This window comes from Buceros rhinoceros, unplaced genomic scaffold, assembly GCF_000710305.1.
Source record: "Buceros rhinoceros silvestris isolate BGI_N320 unplaced genomic scaffold, ASM71030v1 scaffold45093, whole genome shotgun sequence".
Lineage (NCBI taxonomy): Eukaryota > Metazoa > Chordata > Aves > Bucerotiformes > Bucerotidae > Buceros > Buceros rhinoceros.
The window spans coordinates 14,935-38,892 of record NW_010406226.1 but is presented as its reverse complement, the minus strand read 5'-3'; the positions used below and the strand labels follow the sequence as shown (position 1 = coordinate 38,892).

The window sequence follows — 23,958 nt, the reverse complement described above, 5'->3', positions numbered from 1 at the left end:
GATGGGACACTCGGCTTGTGGCTGTCTGTGCTGAAGAACTCCTTTAGTCGAAAGAGTTCTGGGTCAGGGGTGGAGCGTTCTGCAAGTGGTATCGGAGGCAGCAAAGACAAAGGCGAAGCTGTAAGTGCTGGGTGGTTTCACAGCGCGCTCGGGGACCTTCCGCAGCTGCAGCGAAATGACTCAGCAACAGCAGCAGCGCCTCTGCTTGGATTACACTTGTTGAAATTTCACTTTTGGAGACCGAATGGTGGGTTGTCTTTTAGGAGATGACAAGCTGAATTGTGCTAATGTGAATGTTTAAAATAACTTCCAATTTAATACGTTGAAGATGCAGAAATCTCTGGTTTTACCCGTTGCTTTTGTTACAGAGCAACTTTATAAGTGATTTTTCTGAGAACTTGTATTTAAAATTTCTGCTGCTAGCTTGATTTTTTTTTTTTTTTTGAGAAGTAATTAAAAGGTGCTCTTTGTCACGACAGTATAATTCTGTATTTTTCTTTCTGGCATTTGAGTTGTTTGTGATTAATTTCATACCAGTGAGAAACAGATAGCACTGTATTGTGTTGATAACCAGGTTTTATATAGAGCTGAAGCAGTCTGCTAAATTCATACTAAATGCGTGAAGTCCCGACCAAAGTCTGTGTGAGCTGCAGGTACAGTGAATTTCCCAGAAATATTAAAAAAACCCAATAAAATAAATCTGCTTCAGGTAAATCTTAGCTGTAGAGTTGGCCCAACTTGCTGGCTGTTAAGAGTGTTTTCCTTTGGGTAGAGACCTGACATGTTCTAAAGCATCATCTGCTGAGAAGGCAATGGGGGATGACAGGTTTAACGCTTCTGGAAGAAATCATGTTCATTCTTGACTGAAAGAGGAAATGGTGCCACAGAAAGAAAAGGCAGGAAGAGAGGCAGTAGCCCTGAGCAATGCTTTATAAATGCAGGTCTTACTCATTACATCTGGGCAAGGAGGAGACCACTAATGATGCGGTTAGTCACAGAGATCACTTCCCAGTCTGGGATTCTTTGAGGGGCAGTAACCTGGAAGAATAACTAACAGAAAATGCCAAGTCCCAACCACCACAGTCACTGTGTTTGTGACTTTTACTGCGATAGTCAGACACTGCAGAATGGAGTTAAAATCCTGAATTGACGTTTTTAATCTGTATTGACATTGTCCCACTTTACCTTTCCAACTGTTCATTTCCAGGCTCATATGAAAGCTCAAAGAGCAAGTAAAGAACAACAGTTTGATGTAATGAGCAAACATTACAAACAGCTTGAGAGTCGCCTGGACGAAATGCTCTCTAGGATTGCGAAGGAAACTGAGGAAATCAGGGACTTGGAGCAGCAGCTCACTGATGGTAAACCTGTCTTTTTGTCTTAGAGCATTTCTTGTATTTAGGGTAACGTGACAATTGAATCGGGGATTTGGTTTGGTTTATCTTTGCTTTAATGAAGTACAGAATGTATTTGCTATACACCTAGTCTACGTGAAAGTAAATATCCCAGAAAAAAATATCAACCCTGAAACAAAATTGATAGAGGTGTAGAGGTAGCAAATGTTCTCTGAGGTGGGGAGCAGGAACGCGCGAAGAACTGCAGTTTGTTTTCAAGTTTTTCAGTAGCCAGGTTAATGCAGCAGTTTGGGAGATCCTAACCTTTAAAACACAGCGCAGGCGTGTTCTGCGTGAGTTCTAGCTGTTATTACTGCATGTTGCAGTAGGTGAACAGCTTAAAGAAGACTAAGAAAGGCAGGTTTGTTTGTTTTGTTGAATAAGTACAGTGTCTTAACTACCTCAAATTTGTTTTGTGTTTCTGCAGGTCAAATAGCAACAAATGAAGCACTGAAGAGGGATTTAGAAAGTATTATCATTGGATTACAGGAGTACCTGGAAAGTGTTAAGTGTCAGGCAAAACGGGCCAGCGATGAATGTAAGGAGCTGCAGAAAGATAAAGCATCTTTGCTAGAAAGACTGGCAAACCTAGAGGAGGAAAGAAACAACCTGGAAATAGTTGCCATGGATGCAGAAAATATGAGAAAAGTAAGGCTTAATGCTGCATTTCTTTGCAAATTCAGAAACCTAAGAACAGACTTTTAAAAAAACAGGGAAATGACCAAATTGGGAACAGCAAAACACAGTTTGTTGGATAAAGTAATTTTTTTATAAGGTAATTTCGATTAGATGTTGCCATGCACGTTAGGAACAGCATTTGACCTTTAAAACCAGTTGTAAGAAACATACAGAGAGTCTGTTCTTTGTGGAAGGTGTCTCAGAAATGCAGGCTTTACCTTCCAGACATTCCTAAAAATGGATTTGCAGTCACTATCATAGTGAATTGCATTGGTAAAACTGCCTGGACACTGGCCTAGGTGGTGCATGTTGTTATCTGTTCTGTCAGCCAATTACTTGGAGAGCTGTCTTGGCTAAGCCTTAATACCAGGGATAAACGCGTATTGCTTTAAGCTACACCTAACCCTCATCCTATGTATTTCTAAAACAAATGTAAAATTCCAGGAAATTACAATGCTAGAAGGTGCCCTCCAAGAGCAGCGAGAAATGAATGAATCGCTTAGAGATGCACAAGGAGACCTCAGCGCCTATGAGGCTGAACTGGAAGCCCAGCTAAGAGACAGAGATGCGGAAGCCAATCAGCACAAGGAGGAGTTGGAAAGACTGAAACAACTTAGCCAGGTAAGAGCAGAGCTCTTGAGCTGCCAGAGGGGTAATCTACCCCAGGACAAGGGGCAAGCAAAACCTTCTTCCATATCACACCTTCAACAGTGGCCTGCAAGTAATTGTTGGTTTGTGTGTGCCCCCAGATGGGAGGTGGTATCAGTTTGCTAGGATTTGTAACTGCGTTGAAGCAAGGGACAGAGCATTTGGGGACCCTGTAGAGAATGATCACTATGTTTAAAGGGCAAATCATAATCTGCATCTTTCTGAAAAGAGGTAGCTGCGCACACGTCAAAGAAATGACACTACAGCTGTCTTCGGACAAGTGGCAGGTGAAAGACAAGCATTCTGCTGGGGAAGACCAGCGTATGCTTTCATTTGTACAGTCCCATCGAATCTTGCTGTTGGGGATCCTCATTTGGATTGGCATATGATGAGGATGTACAATAACTACTATCTTGGTTCAGCTTCCACTTGTTAGAAATCCACATGGTGGGGTGCTTTCACCAGACATAATCCGATTGCACTTTCCAGGCTGCAGGCAGAACTCAAAACGCAAACCAGTGAAGTGTGGTGGTGCGTCCCCAACCTTCCAACGTTTTTAGTTTTGATGTTTCAGGAAAAACTTGGAAGCTCTGTGTAGAACACTGATAAAATGTAAATCTGACTGGGTTACCTGGTGAGGAAGATGTGCTCTTGCCAGGACTAGGTTAGAATGAACAGTACAGCCTTGACGTAGGTGATGTTTCAGGAGATACACCTGTTAGGTACATATCGTGATGGGGTGATTTGGGATGGTTGGGGTTATTCTGTTGAGGTTTTTTTAGGATCTGTTGTCATATCATTATTGTTCTTAAGAAATGTGGCTGTTGTGTATTTGGGTGACAGGTCGGGGACGGGAGCGGGGATGTTAATCTGTTTCCCGTATGTGTAGATGGAGCTGTCAGCCCTGCAAGCTGAACTTGAAAAAGAAAGGCAAGCGTTAGAGAATGCTCTGACCAAAGCACAACTAGCAGAAGAGAAGGAACAACAGAATCTTAAGCTCCTTTCTCAGTTCAAACAATTGCAGGTGAAGTATTTGTTGTTTTAAAAAGTTACCTGATACAGGCAGTATATTTCCAACTTCCCCAAGGGGAAAGTGATGGGCATTTTCAAGGATTCTGGATGACTCTTGTTCTGAAGTTCAGTAGTATTTGTGACTCTTCCTGACTTCTAATTTTCTTGTCCAGACACTCTACACCATAGTCTTTTTTCTGTCTGTTTTAGGTATTTAGATTGACCTTTGAAATAATTTCAGATCTGCTCAGTTACATTGCACAGGGATTGATAAATTGTTTTATGTATCTTAATTTCCCACAACCTTCATCCAGTCATGTCAGTAAGGAAACTATTTGGATGCAGAAGAAGAAACTGATCCAATACCTAAAGCAGAATTTATTGCCTCTGTTTAAACTGGGATCCTGAAGAATGTTACTTAATTGCCACAAAACAGTAACAGCTCCCAGTACAAGCAACAGAGCTTGAGAGCTTGTGATCCATGAGGTTACAGGCAGTTCATGAGCTGCAGGGGTAGTTTAAGGAAAGGATGAGATAATTTTTGAACTGGCGTTTAAGTACTTCCCAAGTGAAAGGTGAAGATTGTTTGGGGTGTTCTTGTTTTGTTGTTGGTATTGGTTCAGGCCACGCTGAAAAAAATGGTTGGATTCTTTATTAAGAAAACAAACAAAAAACCCCACCGAACAAAGATACCCTCAACCCCCCAAAAACCCAACAACAACCGAAACCCCCAGACAGATGTGGCTATTAAAAATTCTATCTTGTCTTGTTTGTGCATGTTTGCTTATGGTTGTGGGGGTGGTTTTTTTGTCTTTCGGTTTTTTTTTTTTTAGGGAGACAATAATCTCTTGAAACAACAGCTTAAAGATCTTCAGAATCAGCTAAACCATGCAGTTGGTAACTTAATTCATCCTGAGGAAGTCTTAGCTCGTATAAATGAACTCAAGCAAAAGCTGCAGACAGGAGCTGGAGAGATTAAGTGAGTAAAATAAAACTAAAAACAGTGTTAGATTTGTGTGTGTGAAAGTAGTAAGTACATGAGAGCCACAAGGTACATGTGCTGCATCCTCTTGAGGGCAGCTCAAATGTGAACTTCAGCACCCTGTGGCTGGAAGAGAACATCACCTGAGCTCAGTCATTCTGTTACTGAGGGCAGTATGCCACCCTCTTGAGTTTCACTGCCAGGGACAGGGCCAATTCCCCCCACCTCATCCCCAGCAACAAAGAATGGTAATAAACAAAGAGAGACTGGAAGAACTAGAGGCCTCTCTGTGCAGGGTAATGTGTTCAGTCCTGCCCCGAATTCATTTACATCAGATGTCTTAAACTTCCATTGTTGTATTCGGCTTCATTATTTCAGTATCTGGTATCACCATTTTAAATCTCTGGTTTTCTCTCTTGGAACCTGGCTTGTTTCTCTTCCAGGTGTCAGAATTCAGCAGATGCTTTAGGGAAGAGCCTTGCAAATTTGCAGAAAGAATTTAATGACCTGCTCGCTGCTGCTCAGAGGGAAAAAGAGAAAGCCTGGGCTAGCCAGAGGCAACTGCAGGAAGAAATGGTATCCCAGCAGGAGAAACTGGAAGAAGTACAGGAGAGATACAGACAGGCACGTATCAAATCAACAGCAGCAAGACTAAGATAATTTCAACTTAGTCTAAAAACTGTAACTTGCAGCTGAAGGATCCATTTTCACTACGGATGTAGTTTTGCTACCCTCCATCTTTCAGAAGAGTATAATTTTAGTGACAGTAGACAAATTGCGTATGTTTGCTTGCCAGAGACATTGACAGCTTGCAACAGAGCAGGGTGCTGTTAGTGGTGATGAAAACAGGAACTCTTAACTGCTTTAGAGTTTTGATTTTCCTGTTGTGCACAAATGTACATCATGTAGTAATTTACATTATAAAGAAACTATAGAAAAAAAGCAAAAGCTTCTGAGGGGGGGAAAAAAAGTAATTGGCCATTCCACACTGTGCAAACTGTGAAATTCTGGTTAAAGTACTGAAATACACCAGCCATTCTTCAGAGAAATGTTAAATTGGGTGTTTGACAGGGCACGTGCTCCTTTGCAACCCTTTGTTGGCTTTTATTATATAAAGCTTTCAAAAAACACTGCTTGGAGGAGAGGAGTTTAATGTGTGTTCAAAACTTCCACAAGCAATCTCTAATTTTAGCTGTGTGACAGCAAGAAGAGACTGACTTTTTGGTGGTCATGCAACAGTGGAGTCTAATGTATTTATTTTTAAATTAATATGCCTAATGATTTTTGCCTGATTATTTGGTGAATTAGAATTTAGACTCTGATATATCTCAGAGGCCAAAAAATGTTCCCTTCTGGTGTAAAGTATGCTGGTAACTGCAATTCTCAAAAAGCTCTCTCTTTAAACCATTAAAATAGGGTGGGTTTTGGATGGAAAAAACCACATTTCTGGGTACTGATTCTAATTTACTTCACTTACAGGTTAAAGCTGAAAACAGGCAGAATAAGAACAAAGTCCACCAGTTAGAGAATGAAATTCAACATTTACATGTAAAAATAAAGAGCATGGAAGAAATTCAGGGTCTTGCTGATCAACAGCTCCAAGAGGCAGATGAAGAGAAAGAGACTCTTCTTGCTCAGCTGGAAGATTTAGAGAAAAGGGTAGGAATGAGTAAGGATGAGTCCGTGCACTGTGTATGCTCATGAGAAGATTCAAAAAATTCTGAATTACTTTGCTTTCTAAGATCAAATACAGGAAGGGACACAGAGGTTAAATGTAACATCTGTGTTTTCCTTAAATACTACTGGTTGTCCTTGCTTTAGGTTTTTTCCTGTTACTTCTACGCATACAATACAGAACGGGATGTGTGGGGAACAGTCATACCAACAGAAAGCCTTTCTCCCAAGCTGCTTTTTACTTAAAACTTACAAAACCTGTGGTTTTCCCGATTTCAGAAAAAAATAGAAGATGCTAGGGCACAAAAGCAGTTTGTCAGTCTGGATAAAGAACTGAGGGAGCTGAAGAGAGCAGTCGTCACTTCAGATAAACTGGCAGCCACAGAGCTCTCCATTGCTAAAGATCAGCTAAAGGCTCTTCATGGGACTGTCCTCAGAATTAATGAGGAACGAGCGGAGGTAAAGCAACACTGATAATTAATTGCTTGTATTTAAGTAGTGCTTTCCAATACCATCATGATGGGAACTGTCTTTTAAATTCAGCTTCAACGCTTTATTCTGGCTTCAGACAGTCTCCTCTTGAAATGCAGTAGCTGAATGCTGGAGTGATTTGGGTAAAGCTAGGCATTCTGGCTGCAAGGGAGAGGCAGGTTTAATCTCTTGTTAACTGACAGTTGAACAGATAGTGCATTGTTCCATGAGATAGAAAGGTGAAAGAAGGAACTATGGAAGTCTTTTCTTGCGCTTCATGATTTTACAACTGGGAGCCATTTTTGGTTACATACTAGCATTTCCTCTGTAGAAACACTGTGAAGTTAAAGGAGAAACATTATTTTACATAATCTTTGTCAGTTTCTGAAATTGCAGAACAGACAAGTGCTAATGCTTCTTATTAGCCAGCTTTTCACAAAGCCACATGAGAGATCTGCGAGCTTGTGAAGTATTCCTGCAAACTAAAGCTCAAGCTAAAGTTTCAATTTCAGGAGATTGAGGAAGCAGAAGAGTTCTGTGCTAAGGCAGCACGTGCAGCCCGGGATCTTGCCAGAGCAGAAGCAGAAATAGAATTGTTACAACAACTTCTCAAAGAGAAGGAAGAGCAAGTAGGTTGCATTGATGTTTGCTCTATGTTGTATGAGGAGGTTAAAATACTTTGATATAGTTGTTTGAAAATGCTGTATTTAGAGGTGTCTACCCCATCATTTTTCCTCATGTTTTCCCAAGACACAATGTTCTTCCATCCCCTGACATCTGCCAGAGAACAAAATGAAAACCTCACTGGCTGGAGGAGCTGACTTTGAAATAAAACTATCCCCCAATCCCTCAGCGCCTTTCTGTGGCTGTGTCTAGTCAGCCTCGGTCGTACGAGGGGTGGAAGGAACAGTTTGTTGTGTCAGTGGTACACATGCTTTGCTGAAGGAGCGTTTTTGTAGGGATGGATGGGCATGTTTGAAAAAACTTTAGCGCAATTTAATTTAAAATGAAGTGCTTTGCTTTGATTTAAACTTGTATTTTATATAGTTTCAGCATGAAGTGGAGAAAGCTGGCGAGAAGACTGCATCGAGCTCTCAGAAGTTTGAAATTGATAAATTAAAAGAGGCATTGGAGCAACAAAAAGCAGAAATTGATCGTTTAAGATGGCTGTTGGATAACGTCGGGAAGGGTAATCTCTCTTTTCTCTCCTTTTCTTATGGAGTAGCAAGGAGGCAGAAGACTTCACTTCCTTCTCCGTTATTTCTCACTGATGTGAGAAGCTGTTCAGAGCTCTGGAAGTTTATTCTAGGAGAATAAACTGTTTACAATACCTTCCTGTACTGTTCCTGTAACAGATACCCTGCACTTCAGTGGATTCTCTGTAACAGTGGGACAGTGCAGTTCTGTGCAGTGTCTGTATGGGTCCTGCTCCTTCGGTCAGGAGGAGTGGAGGAAGTGGATGGTTAGGGACCAGCAGCAGCGCTGGCACATCCAGGGTTCTGGCTTTGCCAGTTGACCTGCCACATGACCTTTGGAAGCGGAGATAAGTTTTGCCTCGGCCTGCAAATCAGAATGACAGTGTGTTAGTTTTCATCAGTTTGTATTAAAAACGCTTTTTACAGCTATTCAGAAAGCACTGATTGTGTTCCGTGTTCAGTTACATTGTCAGAGTATTGTTTCAGATTAACAGGATAACAATGCGTGAAAAGCTGAATGCAGTGTTTATGACTTAATTATTTGCCTTACATGCCTGTCGAACTGTGATTAACTTCCAGGTAACAAAGACGAAATTGACAACTTACAAGATGAAATTGCAGCACTCAAAAACGTGCTCTCATACCAGAACGATTATATCACCAGTATAGCAGATCCACTGAAAAGAAGGGGATACTGGTATTACATGCCATCATCACAGGTCAGAAATAAAATGCCTGTTATGTGCAACATCATTTGATATGGGAAAGTCCATTATAGACTTGGCTAGTTCTGGGGGGAAATCTGTTTGATTGTTTTTTAATGATTTGTTATTTCTAGATGAACACATACTGGTTGTTTTTTTCCGTTAGGCTTCAACTCCTGCTTCCCACAGCACAAAAGATTCTGGCGTTTGTTTACAGTGTGGTCAGGACCGGCAGTGTGGAGGGCAAGACTTGCCCAGTCAAGGAGGATGTTGGGTTTATTCACCGATCAGAAATCGGTTGTACCCAACAAATTCTGGCAAAGGTAAGTCAGTCTCACAGTCTCAGAATGATTAAGAGCATTCTAAAGAGGGACCTGCTTAGAGTTCATGGTGGGTTTTCTTAGGTGCCTGAGTGAGTTTTAAACATTTATTACTGTTGAAGTCATTATTCAGTTTAAGCAGTGTGTATGACATTTTTGTTCATTATATAGAAATTAAAATGTACATTTGAAGAATATATTTTACTGAAAAAGCTATTAAAATAACTTTTTTTTTTTTTAAAGCTGGGAGAGCGAAAGAAGGTAGTGAAGGAAATGAAGAAAGTCACGTTCCCAAAGACCCTTCCTTTGTGCCACCACCTGGCCCAGTTCTCTACACAGCTCTTCCCGACGGTGCCCCTGTGCCACAGGGAACTGTGGTGTACGGCCCTCCTCCTGCAGCAGCAGGTGGAGGTTTGGTTGCTCCTGGGTCTGTTATCTATGGTCTGCCTCCTCCAGGAGCCCAGGTTGTTTATGGGCCGCTTCCTCCAAACTTCCCCGTCCCGCTTGTTCCTGTCGGAGTGCTTCACTGCAACGTGCCTGAGCATCGCGATCTGGTAAGAGACAGCTCTGAGCTGCAGGGTTGGCTGTATGCCTTTGGTTCTGAATGGGTTAGGAACATCTTCTAACATACACTATCTCAAAGAAAAAACCAAAACAAGAAAACTTCATTGTCACAGATGAGATTAGACCAGTTTTTAAAAACATTAAAAAGTCCCTGCTAGGAAGGTTGTGGATGGAGAGAGCTTGTTGCTAAGACTGCTCCACCTTCGGTGCCAGTAGTCCAGTCTGTGCTATCTGCAGCTGATCCTGTGTCTCAGCAGGGCTGAAATGGAAAATAGATCTTGATTTTGTTGTTCTGTTTCCTGTATATAGGAGAGTGAAGTCTCGAGGCTAGAAGACACTGTGTGCTATTTAAAGTCTCAGAAATACAAAGATAAATGGTCAGAGGCAGCTGATCATAAATGCAAAAAAGAGGTGGAAAAATTGCATGAAAACATTGAAGAACTTCTGCATGAAAGAGAAGAGTTGGAACATGAAGTAGCAGAGCTACGACAAGCAGCTCAAAAACATAACAAACGCAAGTAAGAATCTTGCACTAGAATGCATTCCAAGTAAGCATGAGGAAATACCTCAACTTCAGTTAGAAAGAAGGACATTCTGACTCGTAAACAGACTTCAGGAGGCCCCAGGCCTCTGGCATTTTGTATTCTAATTCCATGCCTTTCTCCTGACCTTTTAGGGACTTCATCGAAGGGCACACTGACAACCTTATTGCAGAATTGCAGTTAGAAAAGTCTCTTAAACGTCATGAAGATATTGCAGATGAAATAGAGTGTATAGAGGAGACGCTGCTGAAACGACGTGCAGAGCTCAGAGAGGCAGACAGGCTGCTTTCAGAAGCTGGAGTAGAACTTCAGAGCACACGGAGGAAAGTAAGTAAAGCCGTAACTTTAAGTGCAGAAGGATTCATGTGTTGCACTACGATTGGTTTAAGTGAGGATTTTTGTTTGTCTAACAGTTTATTTTCACTTGGATAACCTGAAGCCTCTTAAAATGCTTCTATGTGAAAATAAGTCCTGGGATAACCTGTGCTAAAAGAAAATATTTCAGTCCTTGCCAACGAGGAGGAAGTTTTTCTGCTCTGGACAAGAGAGGAGAAAAGATTCTACTTCGTAGCATAGAGTGGGAGATAGTTCAGGTAGAATATTCAAGCCAGGCTAATGTCATCTTCAGACAACTAAGCTGCAGGTTCTGGGTGTGGAAAGCATAAGGTGAGAACAACAGATGAAACAATCTTAAATTTTTGCTCTAGACTAAAGATACTCTTCAAAAGTACAATCAGGCCAAACAGCATTTGTCCCAAACTGAAACTGAGGCAAAGGAGCTAGAGCGAAGGGCTCAGGAAATGGCCAGGAAACTTGTGAAAGCAGATCAGCAACTAAGGTACGTGGTTCTTGTGAATTTGTATCAAAGGGGGATGAGGGGAGGAACGAGATTCTTTCAAATACTGAGGTGATGCTTTTGGAGAGGGAGAGCTGTTAAAATGCTAATATGAAAAGGCATAAATGCTTCTTTAGGTTATTACAGGCAGACACAAGGGATTTAGAACAGCGTAAGAGGGAACAAGAAGGCGTTTTGAAGGAAATCAACAAAATGGTGGCTGTAAAAGACTCCGAGTTCCAGTCGTTAAACCAGAAGATAGAGATGCTAACCGAAAGGTAAGTATTTCTAATTGACCATAAACTATGAGATAAGATAATGATTCCTCTTCCAATAAGTTACTGCCTAAGGCATTCTCGTTCCTTCCGAGTCGTGTTTTATCCCCACTGTCAGTTTTCAGAAGCTTCAAGGAGATATTCAAGTCGCAGAAGGTAATGAAGAACATCACCTCCAAATCCTTAGAGAAGCAGAAAACTTTCTTCAAGGCAAGAAAACTGAACTGGAAGGATTGAAAGATCAGGTGGGACTTCTCATGTTAACTCCGGACTGTCAGTTTTGTTTGTGATGTAACTGAAAACTTAGAAGAGTCTTAAGTTTCTGAACTGCTTTGTCTGAAGAATTTAATTAAGTTTAGTTAATGTTAGCAATTAGCGTTGTCCTTTGTTTGTCTCATAATATGATCCCAGTCTTGGTGGTGTTTCTGCATAGTAAATGTTCCTGCAGAGTTCTCTGTGGCATTTCCGAATAAGAAACTGGACTCTCTGAGGTATGGGACTGCACTGTCTGGATCAGAACTTGGTCTTTATTGTACACATTAGGAAGTGAAGCTCATTGCTCTGACAGGATCCTTACGGTTAGCAGCTCTGGCAGGCAACACTGGACTGCACGTGTTCTTGTGCATGTGTATAGCTACAAAAATAAAAGCCTTCACGTGCTGCTTCTGTTAAACTTCTTCATTACAGATTACTGCTCAGCAACAAGAGCTCTTGCTTCTGGAGCAACAGTTACATCAAAGAAAAGAAGAGCTGCATGTCCTTGAAGACTGTATTTCTCAAAAGAAAGATGACCTCAAAGAAGCTCTTCGAGATGGAGAGACTGAAGCAAATGGAAAACTACGCCAAATAAGAGTAACTTTTCTGAACGAGTTTTCAGTTCATTGTGTCCTAAAGAACAGCAAAACAACAGAACAATCAAAAACATCCCATAAAGTTTCCACAAAATCAGTTTTGCTTTCTACAGCCCCCCCAAACCCTCTGAAAAATAGAACAAGCAAGTTTACAGTTTGTGTGAGGGAGGGCTTGGTCCAGGTGCAGAGAGAAGAAGTAGGACTCCCTAGCTGCAGTTACACTTCCAGAACTGGTCCCTTGGGAAGTGACTGGCATTGAATACACACTGCTGAGACAAGCAGCTGCTGCAGCCGATCAGTCTGATCCGTGTGTGTAAAACACAACCCAGCTGGCTCAGGCAACTGCCTGTCTCCATCCCCCTTTGCTTAGAAAGGAGCCTGTACTTCCTTCCCTTCTGAATCAAAACAAAGTGTCAAGGTCAATTATATGTTGGATGGGGTTGTGTGGCAGCTTCTTGTCGCAGCTTCTTGTCTCACCTTCCGTTGTAAGTGACCAATTAGTCACTCGAATGGCGGTGTGACGGTCAGGCTTGATCAAAACTTGGCAAGATTGCTACTCTGAAGTGTCACCAAGCAAGACTAAATATTAGGTATTTTCTCTTTGTTTACACCACTAACTGCAACTGGAATGCAACTGAACAGAATATTGTTGACAGACTCATTTAATTTTATAAATATTTAGAACTTCTGTTAAAGGAAACCTGTATTTAAAATGGCAAATAATGACATTCCTTCTAACACTGGTGTATTTCCACAGGAATTAAAACTACTTCTGGAAGAGCTTAACGTTGAGAGGCAAGAACTGGATGTCCAGATTAAGGAGAAAAGAGCTCAGCTTTCGGTCGTAAAGAAGGATATTGGGAAAGAGGAAGAAAATCTTGAAGGAATACTTGGGCAAATTACCAAGCACAAGATAGGTACATGCTCAGCTTTCCCTGATAGGATCTGGTGCAGATTGGGAATAAATACACCCTGAGCTCTTGGTTGTGCGTGGCTGCAGACTCCTGTTCCTCACGCCTTTGCAGAGAGTTTCCTGCAGTTCCCGCAGTGTGTATGGAGCTGACAGATGCCCTTTACTGAAGCTAAAGCAGTGCTCTGTGTTTGGGATTTTTTCATGCCAGAGAGAAATGTGACCAAAGCCATTGTTGGGACTGAGCAGATTGCAACTTCTGTGCTTTTTCTGAACTGCTCCCTGTCATTGTTTACCAGTTAGACGCTCTGTCGCTCTGTCCCAGACTAACTGCCTAGGGAGCAGGAGGAGCAGCAGACCTAGGGACCGGCCGCTTGCTGGTAGAACAGTGTCGGTGTGTCTGACACAGCAGCTGAAATCATGGAGAGGTTTTAACAGGGGTGACAGCACTAGAATGTCTCTTAATTTCTCCTGGGAGCCTTTTTTTTTTAACTTCCCCCCTCCTCCCCTCCCCTCCTCATTGAATACTCCTAACAAGCTTTTATTTCTTTCACCTTCCTAGAACTGAAACATGTTCTGGAAATGCTGGAGCTTGAAAATAATGAACTTCAGGGTTTGAAACTACAACATGACCAAAAGGTCAATGAGCTAGAAAAGATTCAGTTCACAATTCTAGAAGTAAGTATCTCTCCTGTAGCTGATACAGTGTCTGGAAGAAGAGACCTGTGTATCCTGTGGTTCTGTTAAGATCTGGCTCACAGAGTCTCTATGCTTTTAAATCTATCTGTTTTCAGTCTGATTTCAGCTTATTGTAGAAAAGTCTTAAGTCTGGTTAGGCCTTCTAAAATAATGCAGGGGTGGTTTTTTATGCATGAGGGAGAGGGAGCAAAAAGACCAAAGGCTCTTCTGTGGCTGTAGAATGATGAATAGAGTTCCCTTAGTGTTAGCTTCCAGAGTCCTTTTATCTGGATTCTGTCTGTGTCCTCACTTGCAAAGAGTAAGTGTGGAAGGCGCTTTACTAACTCAGCTGGATGATCTTCTCTACTATTACAAATGTGCTTTAGTTCAGCCAGTCTCTTCTCTTTCTGATGAATAAAGACAGACATTCAACTTTGCTACCAGTGGGCAGAGAGGTCGGCAGCATCCTGTTGGCAGCCTCATTAGGTCAGAGTCTGGGATAAACCTCCTTCACCCAGTTGTGCAACTCCAGAAAATGGAACACGTGTTTGCTAAGGGAGCAGATTTAAGCAGATAGTACCTACTGCTTGCTTCTAAAAGACTTTACGTCTTCTCTGTGTACTCCTTCTGTGAAGGACAGGGACAAAAATGGACTAGTTGATATTCTTGATACCTTTCTATTACCACACTTAAAGTGGTCACCTTGCCACTTTATCTGAGCACCTCACAGCCCCTGAAATGGTCATTCTCTCAAAATCCCTGTGATGGAGGGATGTGCTACTCTCTAGATGGGAAAAAAAGGTGTTTAAACTATGATGGAACAAAGAATTGCACCCCTGTCCTCCAGTCCTCATGCCCATATTCATCATAACCCTCATCTAAATGCACTCAGATGAATTTGGCACTTGAAGCTGTTCCCCGTCCTGATGTAGGAGGTATAGAGGGTGCTCCAGCCTGCACATGAGCTCTGGGAATGAAAGGGTTTTAAACTGCTGCAGCTGGAGACGTTAATAACCTGTGGTACTTCTTGACCGTATACATGTGGTGTTCACGATCCTTCTTTTATAGGAGAAGTTACAGCTGGAGAATATTCAGAGATTATTCCAGTGTCAGCAAGGGGAAGTAGATTGGCAGGAACAACTACTTGAGAAAGACCGTCAGGAAAACGAACATCTGGTTTCTCAAATGCGCACTCTGCAAAATAGCATTGAGGCTTTAAATAAAGAAAAGGAAAAACTCAAAGATGACTGTCAGAGTTTGGAAAAGAAACTGTCACAAACCAGAAGGTGGGGGGAGTATTTTTTTTTCTGCAAGGTTCAGAAGTGATGGGAAATGCCTTGAATTTATCATAATTAAAAATAGAGCTAGAAGTTTGAGATGCTTAATTACAGAGAACGTGCTGTTTTGTGTATCCTGTGGAGGTTGGAGTTTAAGCCTGTCTACAGCAGACTTACAGAAATTACTCAGCAGTGAAGCTGGTGAATGTAACAGAGTTTGTTGTATCCTGGTGATGCAATGAGAGATGTTATGAAAAGCAAAAAGTGAAGTCATGGAACAGGACAGCTGTGTTCCTCTTGGGACCACTGGGTGCATCTTCTTGCGCCGAGAGAACCTCTGCTGAAAAGCAGCTGAGTCCTCACCAGGTGGTTCCACAAACCGAGAACACGTACTCCCATTTTACAGAGACTTGACTGCTACCGAAGAGAGCAGCAGAACTGCCTTGTCCAATGTGGAGAAAATGGAACTGGATGTTAGGAACCTGCAGCAGGAGGTGGAGCTACTGAACAAACAGAAGAACTCACTGCATGGAGACATTGTTCTTGTACAGAATGATCTTCAAGGTAAAGATCAGCTTTTCGTTTTAAAAGGTAATAAAACATTTTAAGAGAAATTGGGTTAAAAGACACCCTATAACTGTACTGTATGATACTAAATGTCTGACATTCTCAATGCCTACAGGTAGAAAGTATTCAACAAGTCTAAGAGAAACTCTTTTTCTATTGTTTATTCTTCATTTGTGAGAAGAGAGAATTCATTTGTACAAGTATTTCAAACTGCTGACTGAAAATCTGTCACAAATTTTTTTTTAGGAAAAAAGGAAGAACTAGAAATGCTGAAAGGAGAATTAAATGACTCCAGGCAACAGCTTCAGCTAGTAGAACAGGTCAGTTTGGGTGTAATATGCACTGGTTTACACATAGCAAGTAGCTGGTCGCACAGAGATGAGGGGTGTCGCTTCCCCCAGCAGTGGACAGTCCATCCCCCGTTTCTTCTCTGGGCACAGTAGCTCAAGACCTGAGCTGGGAGAGCTGATGAGCTAGTGGCTGGTTCCATGCCTAGGTCTTGCTGAGTGTGGACTGAGTGGGACTCCAGCAGGTACCTTGACCAAGCAAGGCTTCTGCTCCCGCTTCTCTGATTAGGTGGCAACTGCAGTGCCTCTGCCAGTCTTATCGTTATCACCACGGTGGAGCGTGGGGCTTGTTCTGGTTTTGGGTTGTTTGGTTTACTGGGGGGTTGAAGTTTTTTTGTGGATTTGTTTGGTTTTGAATTTATTTTCTTTCTGGAAAACAATTCAGACACAGAGTTAACCACCCCCCCCACCCCCCCCCGCCCTGGTTTGTTGAGTTTGAGGAAGAAGATACACTGTACTGCTAAATATGGCAATGCTTGTCAAACTTTAAAGACAGTGGAATATTATTATCTATCTTGTTAGAACAGTCCATGGCATAGCTTTTGGGAAAAAAAAAAAAAAAAAAAACAAAACCCCGCAGCATCTTTTAGCGCTTCATCTGCTGGTTTCTACTGTGTTATTTGTCTCTGCGACTGGTTTAACGGGAAGGTTGATCTTCAGTGTGATTTGGGGTTGATCAGTTACGCGGCCTTTCAGCCAGGGAGCTGTTCCTCCAGCAGCTGCTTATGTCACTTGGGTCTGTGTTCTACATTGCAGGATGTGAAAAACAACACACAGCATCAGGAGGAGCTGCTCAGGGAGCAGGCAACCCTGAAAGAAGAGATCCGAGCATATTTACGGAAACGTAAGGATTGCCAAGAGAGACAGAGAAAGAGGGAGAACCAACTGCAGCAGCTCCAGAAGGAGATTGATGAGAAGGAAGCAGAACTGGCCAGACAAGAAGCGGTAATGAGCTGATCTGCCTTGCTTTCCCTGACCTCTCAAAATAACGCAGGCTAAAAAGTTTACACGTAACACACCAGTGCTTTGAGAAACACAAAGCCTCATTTGTAGAACAACAGCAGTAAATGAAAAGCTTCCACGTTCAGTTATGTCTTAGTGAAAAACTACTGTGTCATGACAAAGGATGGTGTCTTCTTGGCAGGGCACCTTACAGTGGACTGGTAACACTGGACTTCTGTGAGAGCCCTGCGCAGCAAGGGCCGGGGTGGTGGAAGGCAGCCCGCAGCGCTGCATCGCGGCCGCCAGCATAGCTGAGAGGGGCGTGGAGATGGACCAGGACAGATGAGTCTGTGATTCTGCTTCATCAGCTGCTGAGATAGAGCTGCTGGATGTGGCTCAGAGAACTCCTTCCCATGCTGTTGATTTCTCTGGGGAGATGAGCAAACCATGTAGAGCACCTGCAGTTATCGATACAGTGGATTTCAAGTGAAACGAACCAAAACTTAACTCCGTAATTCCAACACTAGGCAGAAAAATGCCAGGGCTGTATAATCCTGATGTTTCCTTTTTATTTTGAGTGGCTCATGATTTGCAACCCCCTTTTTTTTGCTTCCCTTTGACCCTGTTTCTGTGCCAAGCCCCTCAGTTATGCATGAATTTTACCATTCCTGTGGTAAAATTAACTTACATTGGCTGAGCAGTTTCAACAAAATGCTAACTGAAAGAAAAACTGAGGCAGCTGTACTGGAAATGAGAGAGGCCAGAAAAACAGATAAACCTTTCCCTGGCAGTAGGGAGTGCTAGGCTGCGGTTCTTCGCGGTTCACGCTGCTGTAATGTCTTTTGGTGATGGTATTGGTTCTCACTGAGTTGGTACCAGTTAAAGCTTGAAGTGGTGGCTTTTTTTTGGCAGATTCTTCATCGCCTCAAACAAACTTCAGAGCATGAAGCAAAAAGACTGGAAGAATGTACCACCAAAGTGAAAAATCAGAAGATCCTGATGGAAAAGGAACTCGCTGATCAGCAGAAGAAATTGGAGGAGGCGGTAGCAAAAGTGAGGCTGGCAGAAGAAAAACTGGGAAAGCTGGGAAAGGAGGAGTCCCGATGTTCGTCTCTTGAAGAAACTGTCAGAAAAAGCAGTAAGATTGATTGCACATATCAGCCCTCACATCTCTGGGATCTCAGTTCAGTGAAACCATCAAACAGCTCTGTTTATCTCGCTGGGTTTCTAACACGGCACATGGATTGACTCGCAATCCTTAAACCGACTTGCCCAGATCGCTGAAATTCTAAAGCCAACGGGTTTTCTGTCCCCTCCCACCTTGTGTTGGTGTTTTCACAAACAAAAATACCCAATGTGTGTGAAATGCTTCTGCTAATCGGGGTGGTTTTTTAAAAACATCTATTTCAGAACATCAACTGTCAGAAAAAGAATTACAATTACAACAAAGAACCAGAGAGATAGAGTCTCTTCAGAAGGAACTGGAAATCTCCAAGTCTGAGCTGAAGCATCTCCACGATCAGATAGCAATGGAGAGGGACAAAGCAGAGAACCAGATCTTGAGCCTGAAAGAAGAAATGAAAAAGCAAAGGATGCAGCTGGAAAGAAAACTGCATGTAAGTCCTGGCTGGGGGCGGATGTTTGGGGACCTGGTTCTTTTTAATGACAGCACACCCATTTTTACCGCGGGAGGAACAAAGGGATAGGTTAACTTCATCACGAGGCAGAACTTGAGGCAACCATACTCTGGCATTTCTAGATTGTGCTGCAGAACCTCTAGTTGCTCCTATTTGATGCTGATTCTGCCTTTTCACATGAGGGAACTGTTACGTGGGTTGTCCCGATCCCTCCTGCTGCAGCAGGTGCTCAAGGTGACAGACAATCTTCTGGACTTTCCCAGGAACCAAAGCAGGAGAACGACTCTCTGCAGAGTGACGGAGCAGCTGCTGAACGCACAGCGCACAGTAACCACGCAGGAGCCCAGTGCCCCGGGAAGGACCACAGCCAGGCCCAGCAGGACCACCTGGATCTCCAGACCCAGGTACTGGCATGTACCCCAGTGCAGGTGGGCTGGGGGGAGCCATGTCTCCATCAAGTCGATGCTGGATGGGTTTGGAATCGTCTGCTGTATCACGACTAGAAATAGACTGACTTGCAATCGCTGTGCGATTTTCCCCGGTCTGGGAGAAGTTAAGTGTTGTTAACAACCAGAAGGGTCAGGCAGCTCAGTAAGCCCCGTTTAAAACTGAACAGACCAGCTCCAGCCAATCGGTCACGTGCAGAGTTCTCGGTGCAGGGCTGCCAGGCTCTACAGCAGCATTCCATCCTTCAGACCTCAAAGGCCATGGCAGAGAGGCCCAGCTACACCGTCACCTTTCTGTCGTGGCGGGGAGAATTCCAAGCACTGCTGAGGCCAGGTCAGATGGATCAGCCCCTCTCGCCCAGTAAAATGGTGCCTGAAAAAGAGACCCATCTTCTCTGGAGGTGGGCTGGGGCGGCAGGGGCTAGTCCTGGCTATTTCTTCAGAGCGGTTGGATTTGGGTGCTCCCAAGATACCCAGCAAATGTACCATAATGTTTCCTGTAGGCTCAGTTTAGGCAGTCAGGACTCCATTTACAGTAAGGTTTAACAGGAACGTGGTGTAACTGGAGTCATCGTTTATGCAAATCACTATCAACATTCAAAGCTACTCAACAGGCACTTAACAACCTGTTGGTGTCAGCCTGGGCCAGCACTGTCTGCTTCCGATACTTTAAATTAAGAGGCAATTCCACACTGTCTGACTCCTCCTAGACCTTTAATAAGTTCTTAGAGATTGTTTCTAAGCCCTTTAAAAACAGGGTCCTTTGTGGTCAGCACTGGGGAGCATTCAGGGAAGACTCTGCAAGGTCACAGTATGAGCAGGTTGAAGGTACCACATTGTGTCCTGGTAACTCCAGTTGCCTCTTGCCAACCAAGGGGTTTCACAGGCAGAGCAGATCTAAGAACTAGGGCTGGTCTGATCGGAGGGTTTGTGATTTCTGATGTCAACAGGCACCATGTGACCACTTCATAAACAACCTTGTTGAGTTCCCCAGGAAAACTCGCTCTGGACTGATGGTGCGTTTGTAACCCAGCTGTTCTGTGATGCAGGCTGAAACTTGGGGGAGCCTGGAAAAGAGACGGTGGGAAATGGAGAGTGCAGCAACGTTGCTTAAATTGGAGGTTGAAAATGAAATGAGGATGGGGTTTAGATCGTCAAGCCCATCTTCTCGAGAATCATTGGAGGATTCGGAAGCATCTTCTGAAGTTCAGGGAAGTCTGTGTGAATTGGGTAACTTTGAGGAGACTGGTCTGTTTGCTCCCGCTGCTGACAAAAGGCTCCTCTCATTGGAAGGGAAGTTGGATTTCTCTAAAATCTTCTTAACGGTAAAAAGCTTTCCAGAAGAGCTGCTGCCCGTGCCCCAGCCAGGCACGGCAGGGTTGGTGCCGTTAGCTGAAACGCTCAGTCCTGAATGTGCTTTTGTTTCCGAAAGGATGAACAGTGGCGAGGAGAGGCTCTCCGAGAAAAGCTGCAGCATCATGAAGACCGGCTGAAGGTGACACATCTCTTCCCAGTCACACCAATAGGTCCACTGGGTCCCTGAGCAACCCGGGGGTGTGGGGGATCCTCCTGCAGCTCCAGCCTGTCCACTCTGTAAATACTGACTAGTCACAGGGCGTCTGTGGGGGGAGCAACGAGGGCAGCCCAGCAACCGCATGTGCTCTCAGAATGCATCACCTTAATTAGCGGTTAATGGGATTGTGGTGTTTCCCCTCATTCACATCCTACTGGGATGTATCAGCAACCTGGGGAATGGCAGGGCAGGAGCACCTACGGTCCCCTTCGGTACCGGTGACAATAACCCACCACCCTACAGGCGTCTGCCTGTGGTTTGAGACACAGTATCACGTCCCTTATGGCTTCACTTGAAGGCCATCCCGTGTTTCAAGTACAGTCTGGGAAAGCCTCTGGCCGGGTGTTAACGAGCGCTGGGGGTTTCTGCAGGCTCAGCTCCGACAGTGCATGTCCAAGCAAGTGGAGGTGTTAATCAGGGGGAAGCGGCAAACGGCAGGGACCCTGCACAGCCTGAGGCGACAGGTGGATGCGCTGGATGAGCTCGTCAGCAGCACCTCCTCGGAGTCGCTGCTCCTAGCCCAAAGCTCCAGTCTTGCGTCTCTTCACAGTGCTCGGAGTGCGACAGGAACTCAGGTAACGCTCTGCTGGGTCAGGAACGGGGTGGGTCGGTGTTCTGCATCCTTTCTAGCTCACTGTACACTCCCCATCCGGCTCTGCTGGTAGGTGGTCATCCCACCCTACCCTTAGTTACTCTGGCAGTAGCTGCCCTATTTGAAAAGGGTTGTTTTCCTCAAAGAGTTGTTTTTTCACTTGGTCTTTTATTCTTTAAAATCCAGATTTTTCTTTGGTTTTTGAGGGTTAATGCACCTCTGTTAATTTAAGATATTAATTGATTACTCAGACTGACTTTTCCTGCTTTTTCTAGGGCACTTTGACCAGGCTGGCTTGTGTCCCCAGCAGGCCAGCAGACAGTTTGGGGGTGTCGCAGACGCTGTGCTCCAGCTCGCCAGGAATTTCTTCATGAAGCCTAGAGGAGAGATGGGATGTCACCCCGTCAAGGGTGCTCTGAAGGCTGAGGGCGGTGGGTGGTAGGTGGCAGTAGCCCAGGAACAGGTTCTCAGGCCCCGTTGTCCCTTCTGTGGTTGCTGTCGTGGTGCCCAATGCTGTTTTGGCTTTTCGAGGTGTGTTCTGGGGGTGAGAGCTGCTTGTAAACTCTCACGGAGGACATACAGTGTGGTGACCAGCTAGAGGTCAAGCTGCTGCTGTCCCATCCTTTGTGTTTCAGTGACAGTTGTCTAGGTGTGAGCAAAACCAGCATTCAGCTGCGGTTCCTTACAGCGTGGGCCTGGTACCTCACTGTTCTTCTGTTGTGATTTAATTTATAAATGTGTTCCTTTAAGAGCTGACACAGTAGAAGAGAAGCTTCAAGCCCATCCACAGCAGCTCCCAGGAAGCTGTCAGCCCCCAGGTGTGGGTTGGTCAGGACAGGCACAGTCTCTGCAGAGCTGTAAGCAGGGCCTGTGCCCGGGACCAGGCCCCCCCACAGGCACTTCCCTGGTGGTGGGGCAGAGATGCCCGGGTCAGCTCTCTGCAGGCACCAGCCCTCAGCTACCACCCCTTCCCCCAGATGTCTACCTCACCCCTTTACAAGCCTTTTCCACAACGGCCTCTGCCACCGGCCCAAAGAGCTGGGGGCAGGGCCTGCTCTGTACTGTGAAGTTTTTGTACGATTGAGTCAATTGAGCTTTATGTATAACTAAGTTTTTTTTAAAAACTATTTATTTGCCAGTTTCCACTTTAAAGAAAACTTGTACCAAAGACAGCACTGTCCTGTTCCCTGTTGACAAATGCACAGGTGTTTTAAATACAATTATTTTTTAATTCCTTAAAATAAACTCCAGTGGTTGATGCTTTTATCCACGCTTGGGTGGTTGTTTTGGTGTGAAGCCGCTCTCACAGACAGTGGGAGTTGTGCTGTTGCTGTTCTGTCCAAGGACAGCAGCATGCTCTGCCCCAGTGCCGCCTCTTTGCCATGGGACACATCTGCTGGGGGTAGGGAGATGGGTGTAGCTGTTACCGGCTGCAGTGCTGGCCTGAAGTGTGGGCCAGTGGCTGATGGTTCTGTACCTTGTTCTGAATTAGTGGGAAAACCTCTTGGTAAAGCCTTCAGGCAGCACCAGGCCCCAGTTTGCTCCTGCAGGCCCACAGGCTGCACCTCACCACCATGGAGAACAGGCCTGGCCTGAAGAACAGCTCCCCCTGCTCCTGCAGGACACTGGCACCCTGACTCCTTCCCAGCCTTCCTCCCCTTCCCTCCAGACAGGCTTTGAAATCACCCTCAGCTCCTGTTGTTAACATAAACCTGTGTCACATCATTGTCACATTTCACTGGCTGTAAACAGCCCCACCCAGCTCTGGCCACTTGTTCTGGGCTCTGGAAGAGCCTCCTGTGAGCAGCCCCTGAGGTTTTTGCCACTTCAGGTCCAGGTAGAGGCTGAACACCAGCAGTTAGTGGACAGGAACCATCCCTGGAAGGAATTACTGCATCACCTCAGGGAGTGCTCCCCTTCCCCTAGTTCAGCCAGATGCTTTTCTGGAAAACCAAAGGCCCAGCTGCAGCACAGGCCTGGCAGCTGCTGTGGGACCCCAGGAGGGAGAGCAGCCGCAGGCCCCTGGTAATGAGCCCCGTAAGCAAAGAGGCCAAAGCAAACACCACAAGCCAGTGGAGTTTATCTAGATACAGGTACTTTATTTACAAATATTTAGATTAATAGCATTGTTACATCAAATGAGGAGTACAGCAGTCCCAGCAAATCCTTCCTGTGACAGAAACAACCAGACCTACTGTAACTGACTCGGGAGTACAGGAATTGCACCTCGACAGGCTGGAGTCATGGAACGTGGACTTCCCCCCAGCAGCAGGTCGTGGTCCCTGGGCAAACCCTTTGTGGTGCAACCTTGGTTTAAGCAGGATGCGTTAGCTGCGGATCTCAAACATACCCAAATGCTTAAGAAGATTAGTTAAAAAAGGGACTAACCAGACAAAACGAAAGGACGGTGCACAAGTTACCCAAATCCTATTGTCTGCACATTCCAGTTTTGGCTTTTATTTAACATTGACTGTACAATACTCTGGTACCACTGGTTACTTACAAGTCTGAACATTGGATAGTTTTAGTGTCTAGAGAGGGATTTTACAACTACTTTGTATTTCCAGCACCGCAGTGAGCCTCAAGTCATTGACCACAGTTAAGCACTCGCCCCCTCCCCTTTTTAATCCGTGTGTGCTGCTGTCCAGGTGAAGCCCCACACGAGAGGCAGCGTAGAGCCACACACCCCGGCAAATCCCACGCGGAGTTCAGCAATGCCCACACGTGCACAGGCACCGCTTGTGACTCCCTGTCAGACAAAAGCTTGATGGGCTGTGTCACCCCATGTCCTCAAAGGCTCGATGGAAAAGCCCAAGTCTTACAGGAAACCCTCACGAGGGACTG

The 23,958-nt window shown here is 44.5% G+C and overlaps 1 protein-coding gene across 1 annotated transcript in view; it reads left to right on the top strand.

Annotated features, from left to right (window-relative positions):
• The window catches only part of CNTRL (centriolin), a 30,729-nt gene extending 9,241 nt beyond the window's left edge, over positions 1 to 21,488 (top strand). The window contains exons 11-42 of the mRNA XM_010133987.1: positions 1,208 to 1,361; positions 1,822 to 2,042; positions 2,517 to 2,693; positions 3,610 to 3,744; positions 4,565 to 4,710; positions 5,157 to 5,337; positions 6,193 to 6,372; positions 6,667 to 6,846; positions 7,371 to 7,487; positions 7,906 to 8,047; positions 8,634 to 8,773; positions 8,925 to 9,081; positions 9,322 to 9,632; positions 9,952 to 10,160; positions 10,319 to 10,511; positions 10,892 to 11,022; positions 11,157 to 11,297; positions 11,413 to 11,539; positions 11,982 to 12,146; positions 12,903 to 13,062; positions 13,618 to 13,733; positions 14,802 to 15,019; positions 15,417 to 15,574; positions 15,824 to 15,897; positions 16,681 to 16,869; positions 17,779 to 18,004; positions 18,277 to 18,482; positions 18,767 to 18,907; positions 19,999 to 20,274; positions 20,382 to 20,444; positions 20,894 to 21,097; positions 21,390 to 21,488. Of these exons, the coding sequence (XP_010132289.1) occupies positions 1,208 to 1,361; positions 1,822 to 2,042; positions 2,517 to 2,693; positions 3,610 to 3,744; positions 4,565 to 4,710; positions 5,157 to 5,337; positions 6,193 to 6,372; positions 6,667 to 6,846; positions 7,371 to 7,487; positions 7,906 to 8,047; positions 8,634 to 8,773; positions 8,925 to 9,081; positions 9,322 to 9,632; positions 9,952 to 10,160; positions 10,319 to 10,511; positions 10,892 to 11,022; positions 11,157 to 11,297; positions 11,413 to 11,539; positions 11,982 to 12,146; positions 12,903 to 13,062; positions 13,618 to 13,733; positions 14,802 to 15,019; positions 15,417 to 15,574; positions 15,824 to 15,897; positions 16,681 to 16,869; positions 17,779 to 18,004; positions 18,277 to 18,482; positions 18,767 to 18,907; positions 19,999 to 20,274; positions 20,382 to 20,444; positions 20,894 to 21,097; positions 21,390 to 21,488 (5,337 nt within the window). The remainder of the gene's footprint in view (positions 1 to 1,207; positions 1,362 to 1,821; positions 2,043 to 2,516; positions 2,694 to 3,609; positions 3,745 to 4,564; positions 4,711 to 5,156; positions 5,338 to 6,192; positions 6,373 to 6,666; positions 6,847 to 7,370; positions 7,488 to 7,905; positions 8,048 to 8,633; positions 8,774 to 8,924; positions 9,082 to 9,321; positions 9,633 to 9,951; positions 10,161 to 10,318; positions 10,512 to 10,891; positions 11,023 to 11,156; positions 11,298 to 11,412; positions 11,540 to 11,981; positions 12,147 to 12,902; positions 13,063 to 13,617; positions 13,734 to 14,801; positions 15,020 to 15,416; positions 15,575 to 15,823; positions 15,898 to 16,680; positions 16,870 to 17,778; positions 18,005 to 18,276; positions 18,483 to 18,766; positions 18,908 to 19,998; positions 20,275 to 20,381; positions 20,445 to 20,893; positions 21,098 to 21,389) is intronic.
• Positions 21,489 to 23,958: the final 2,470 nt, after the last annotated feature.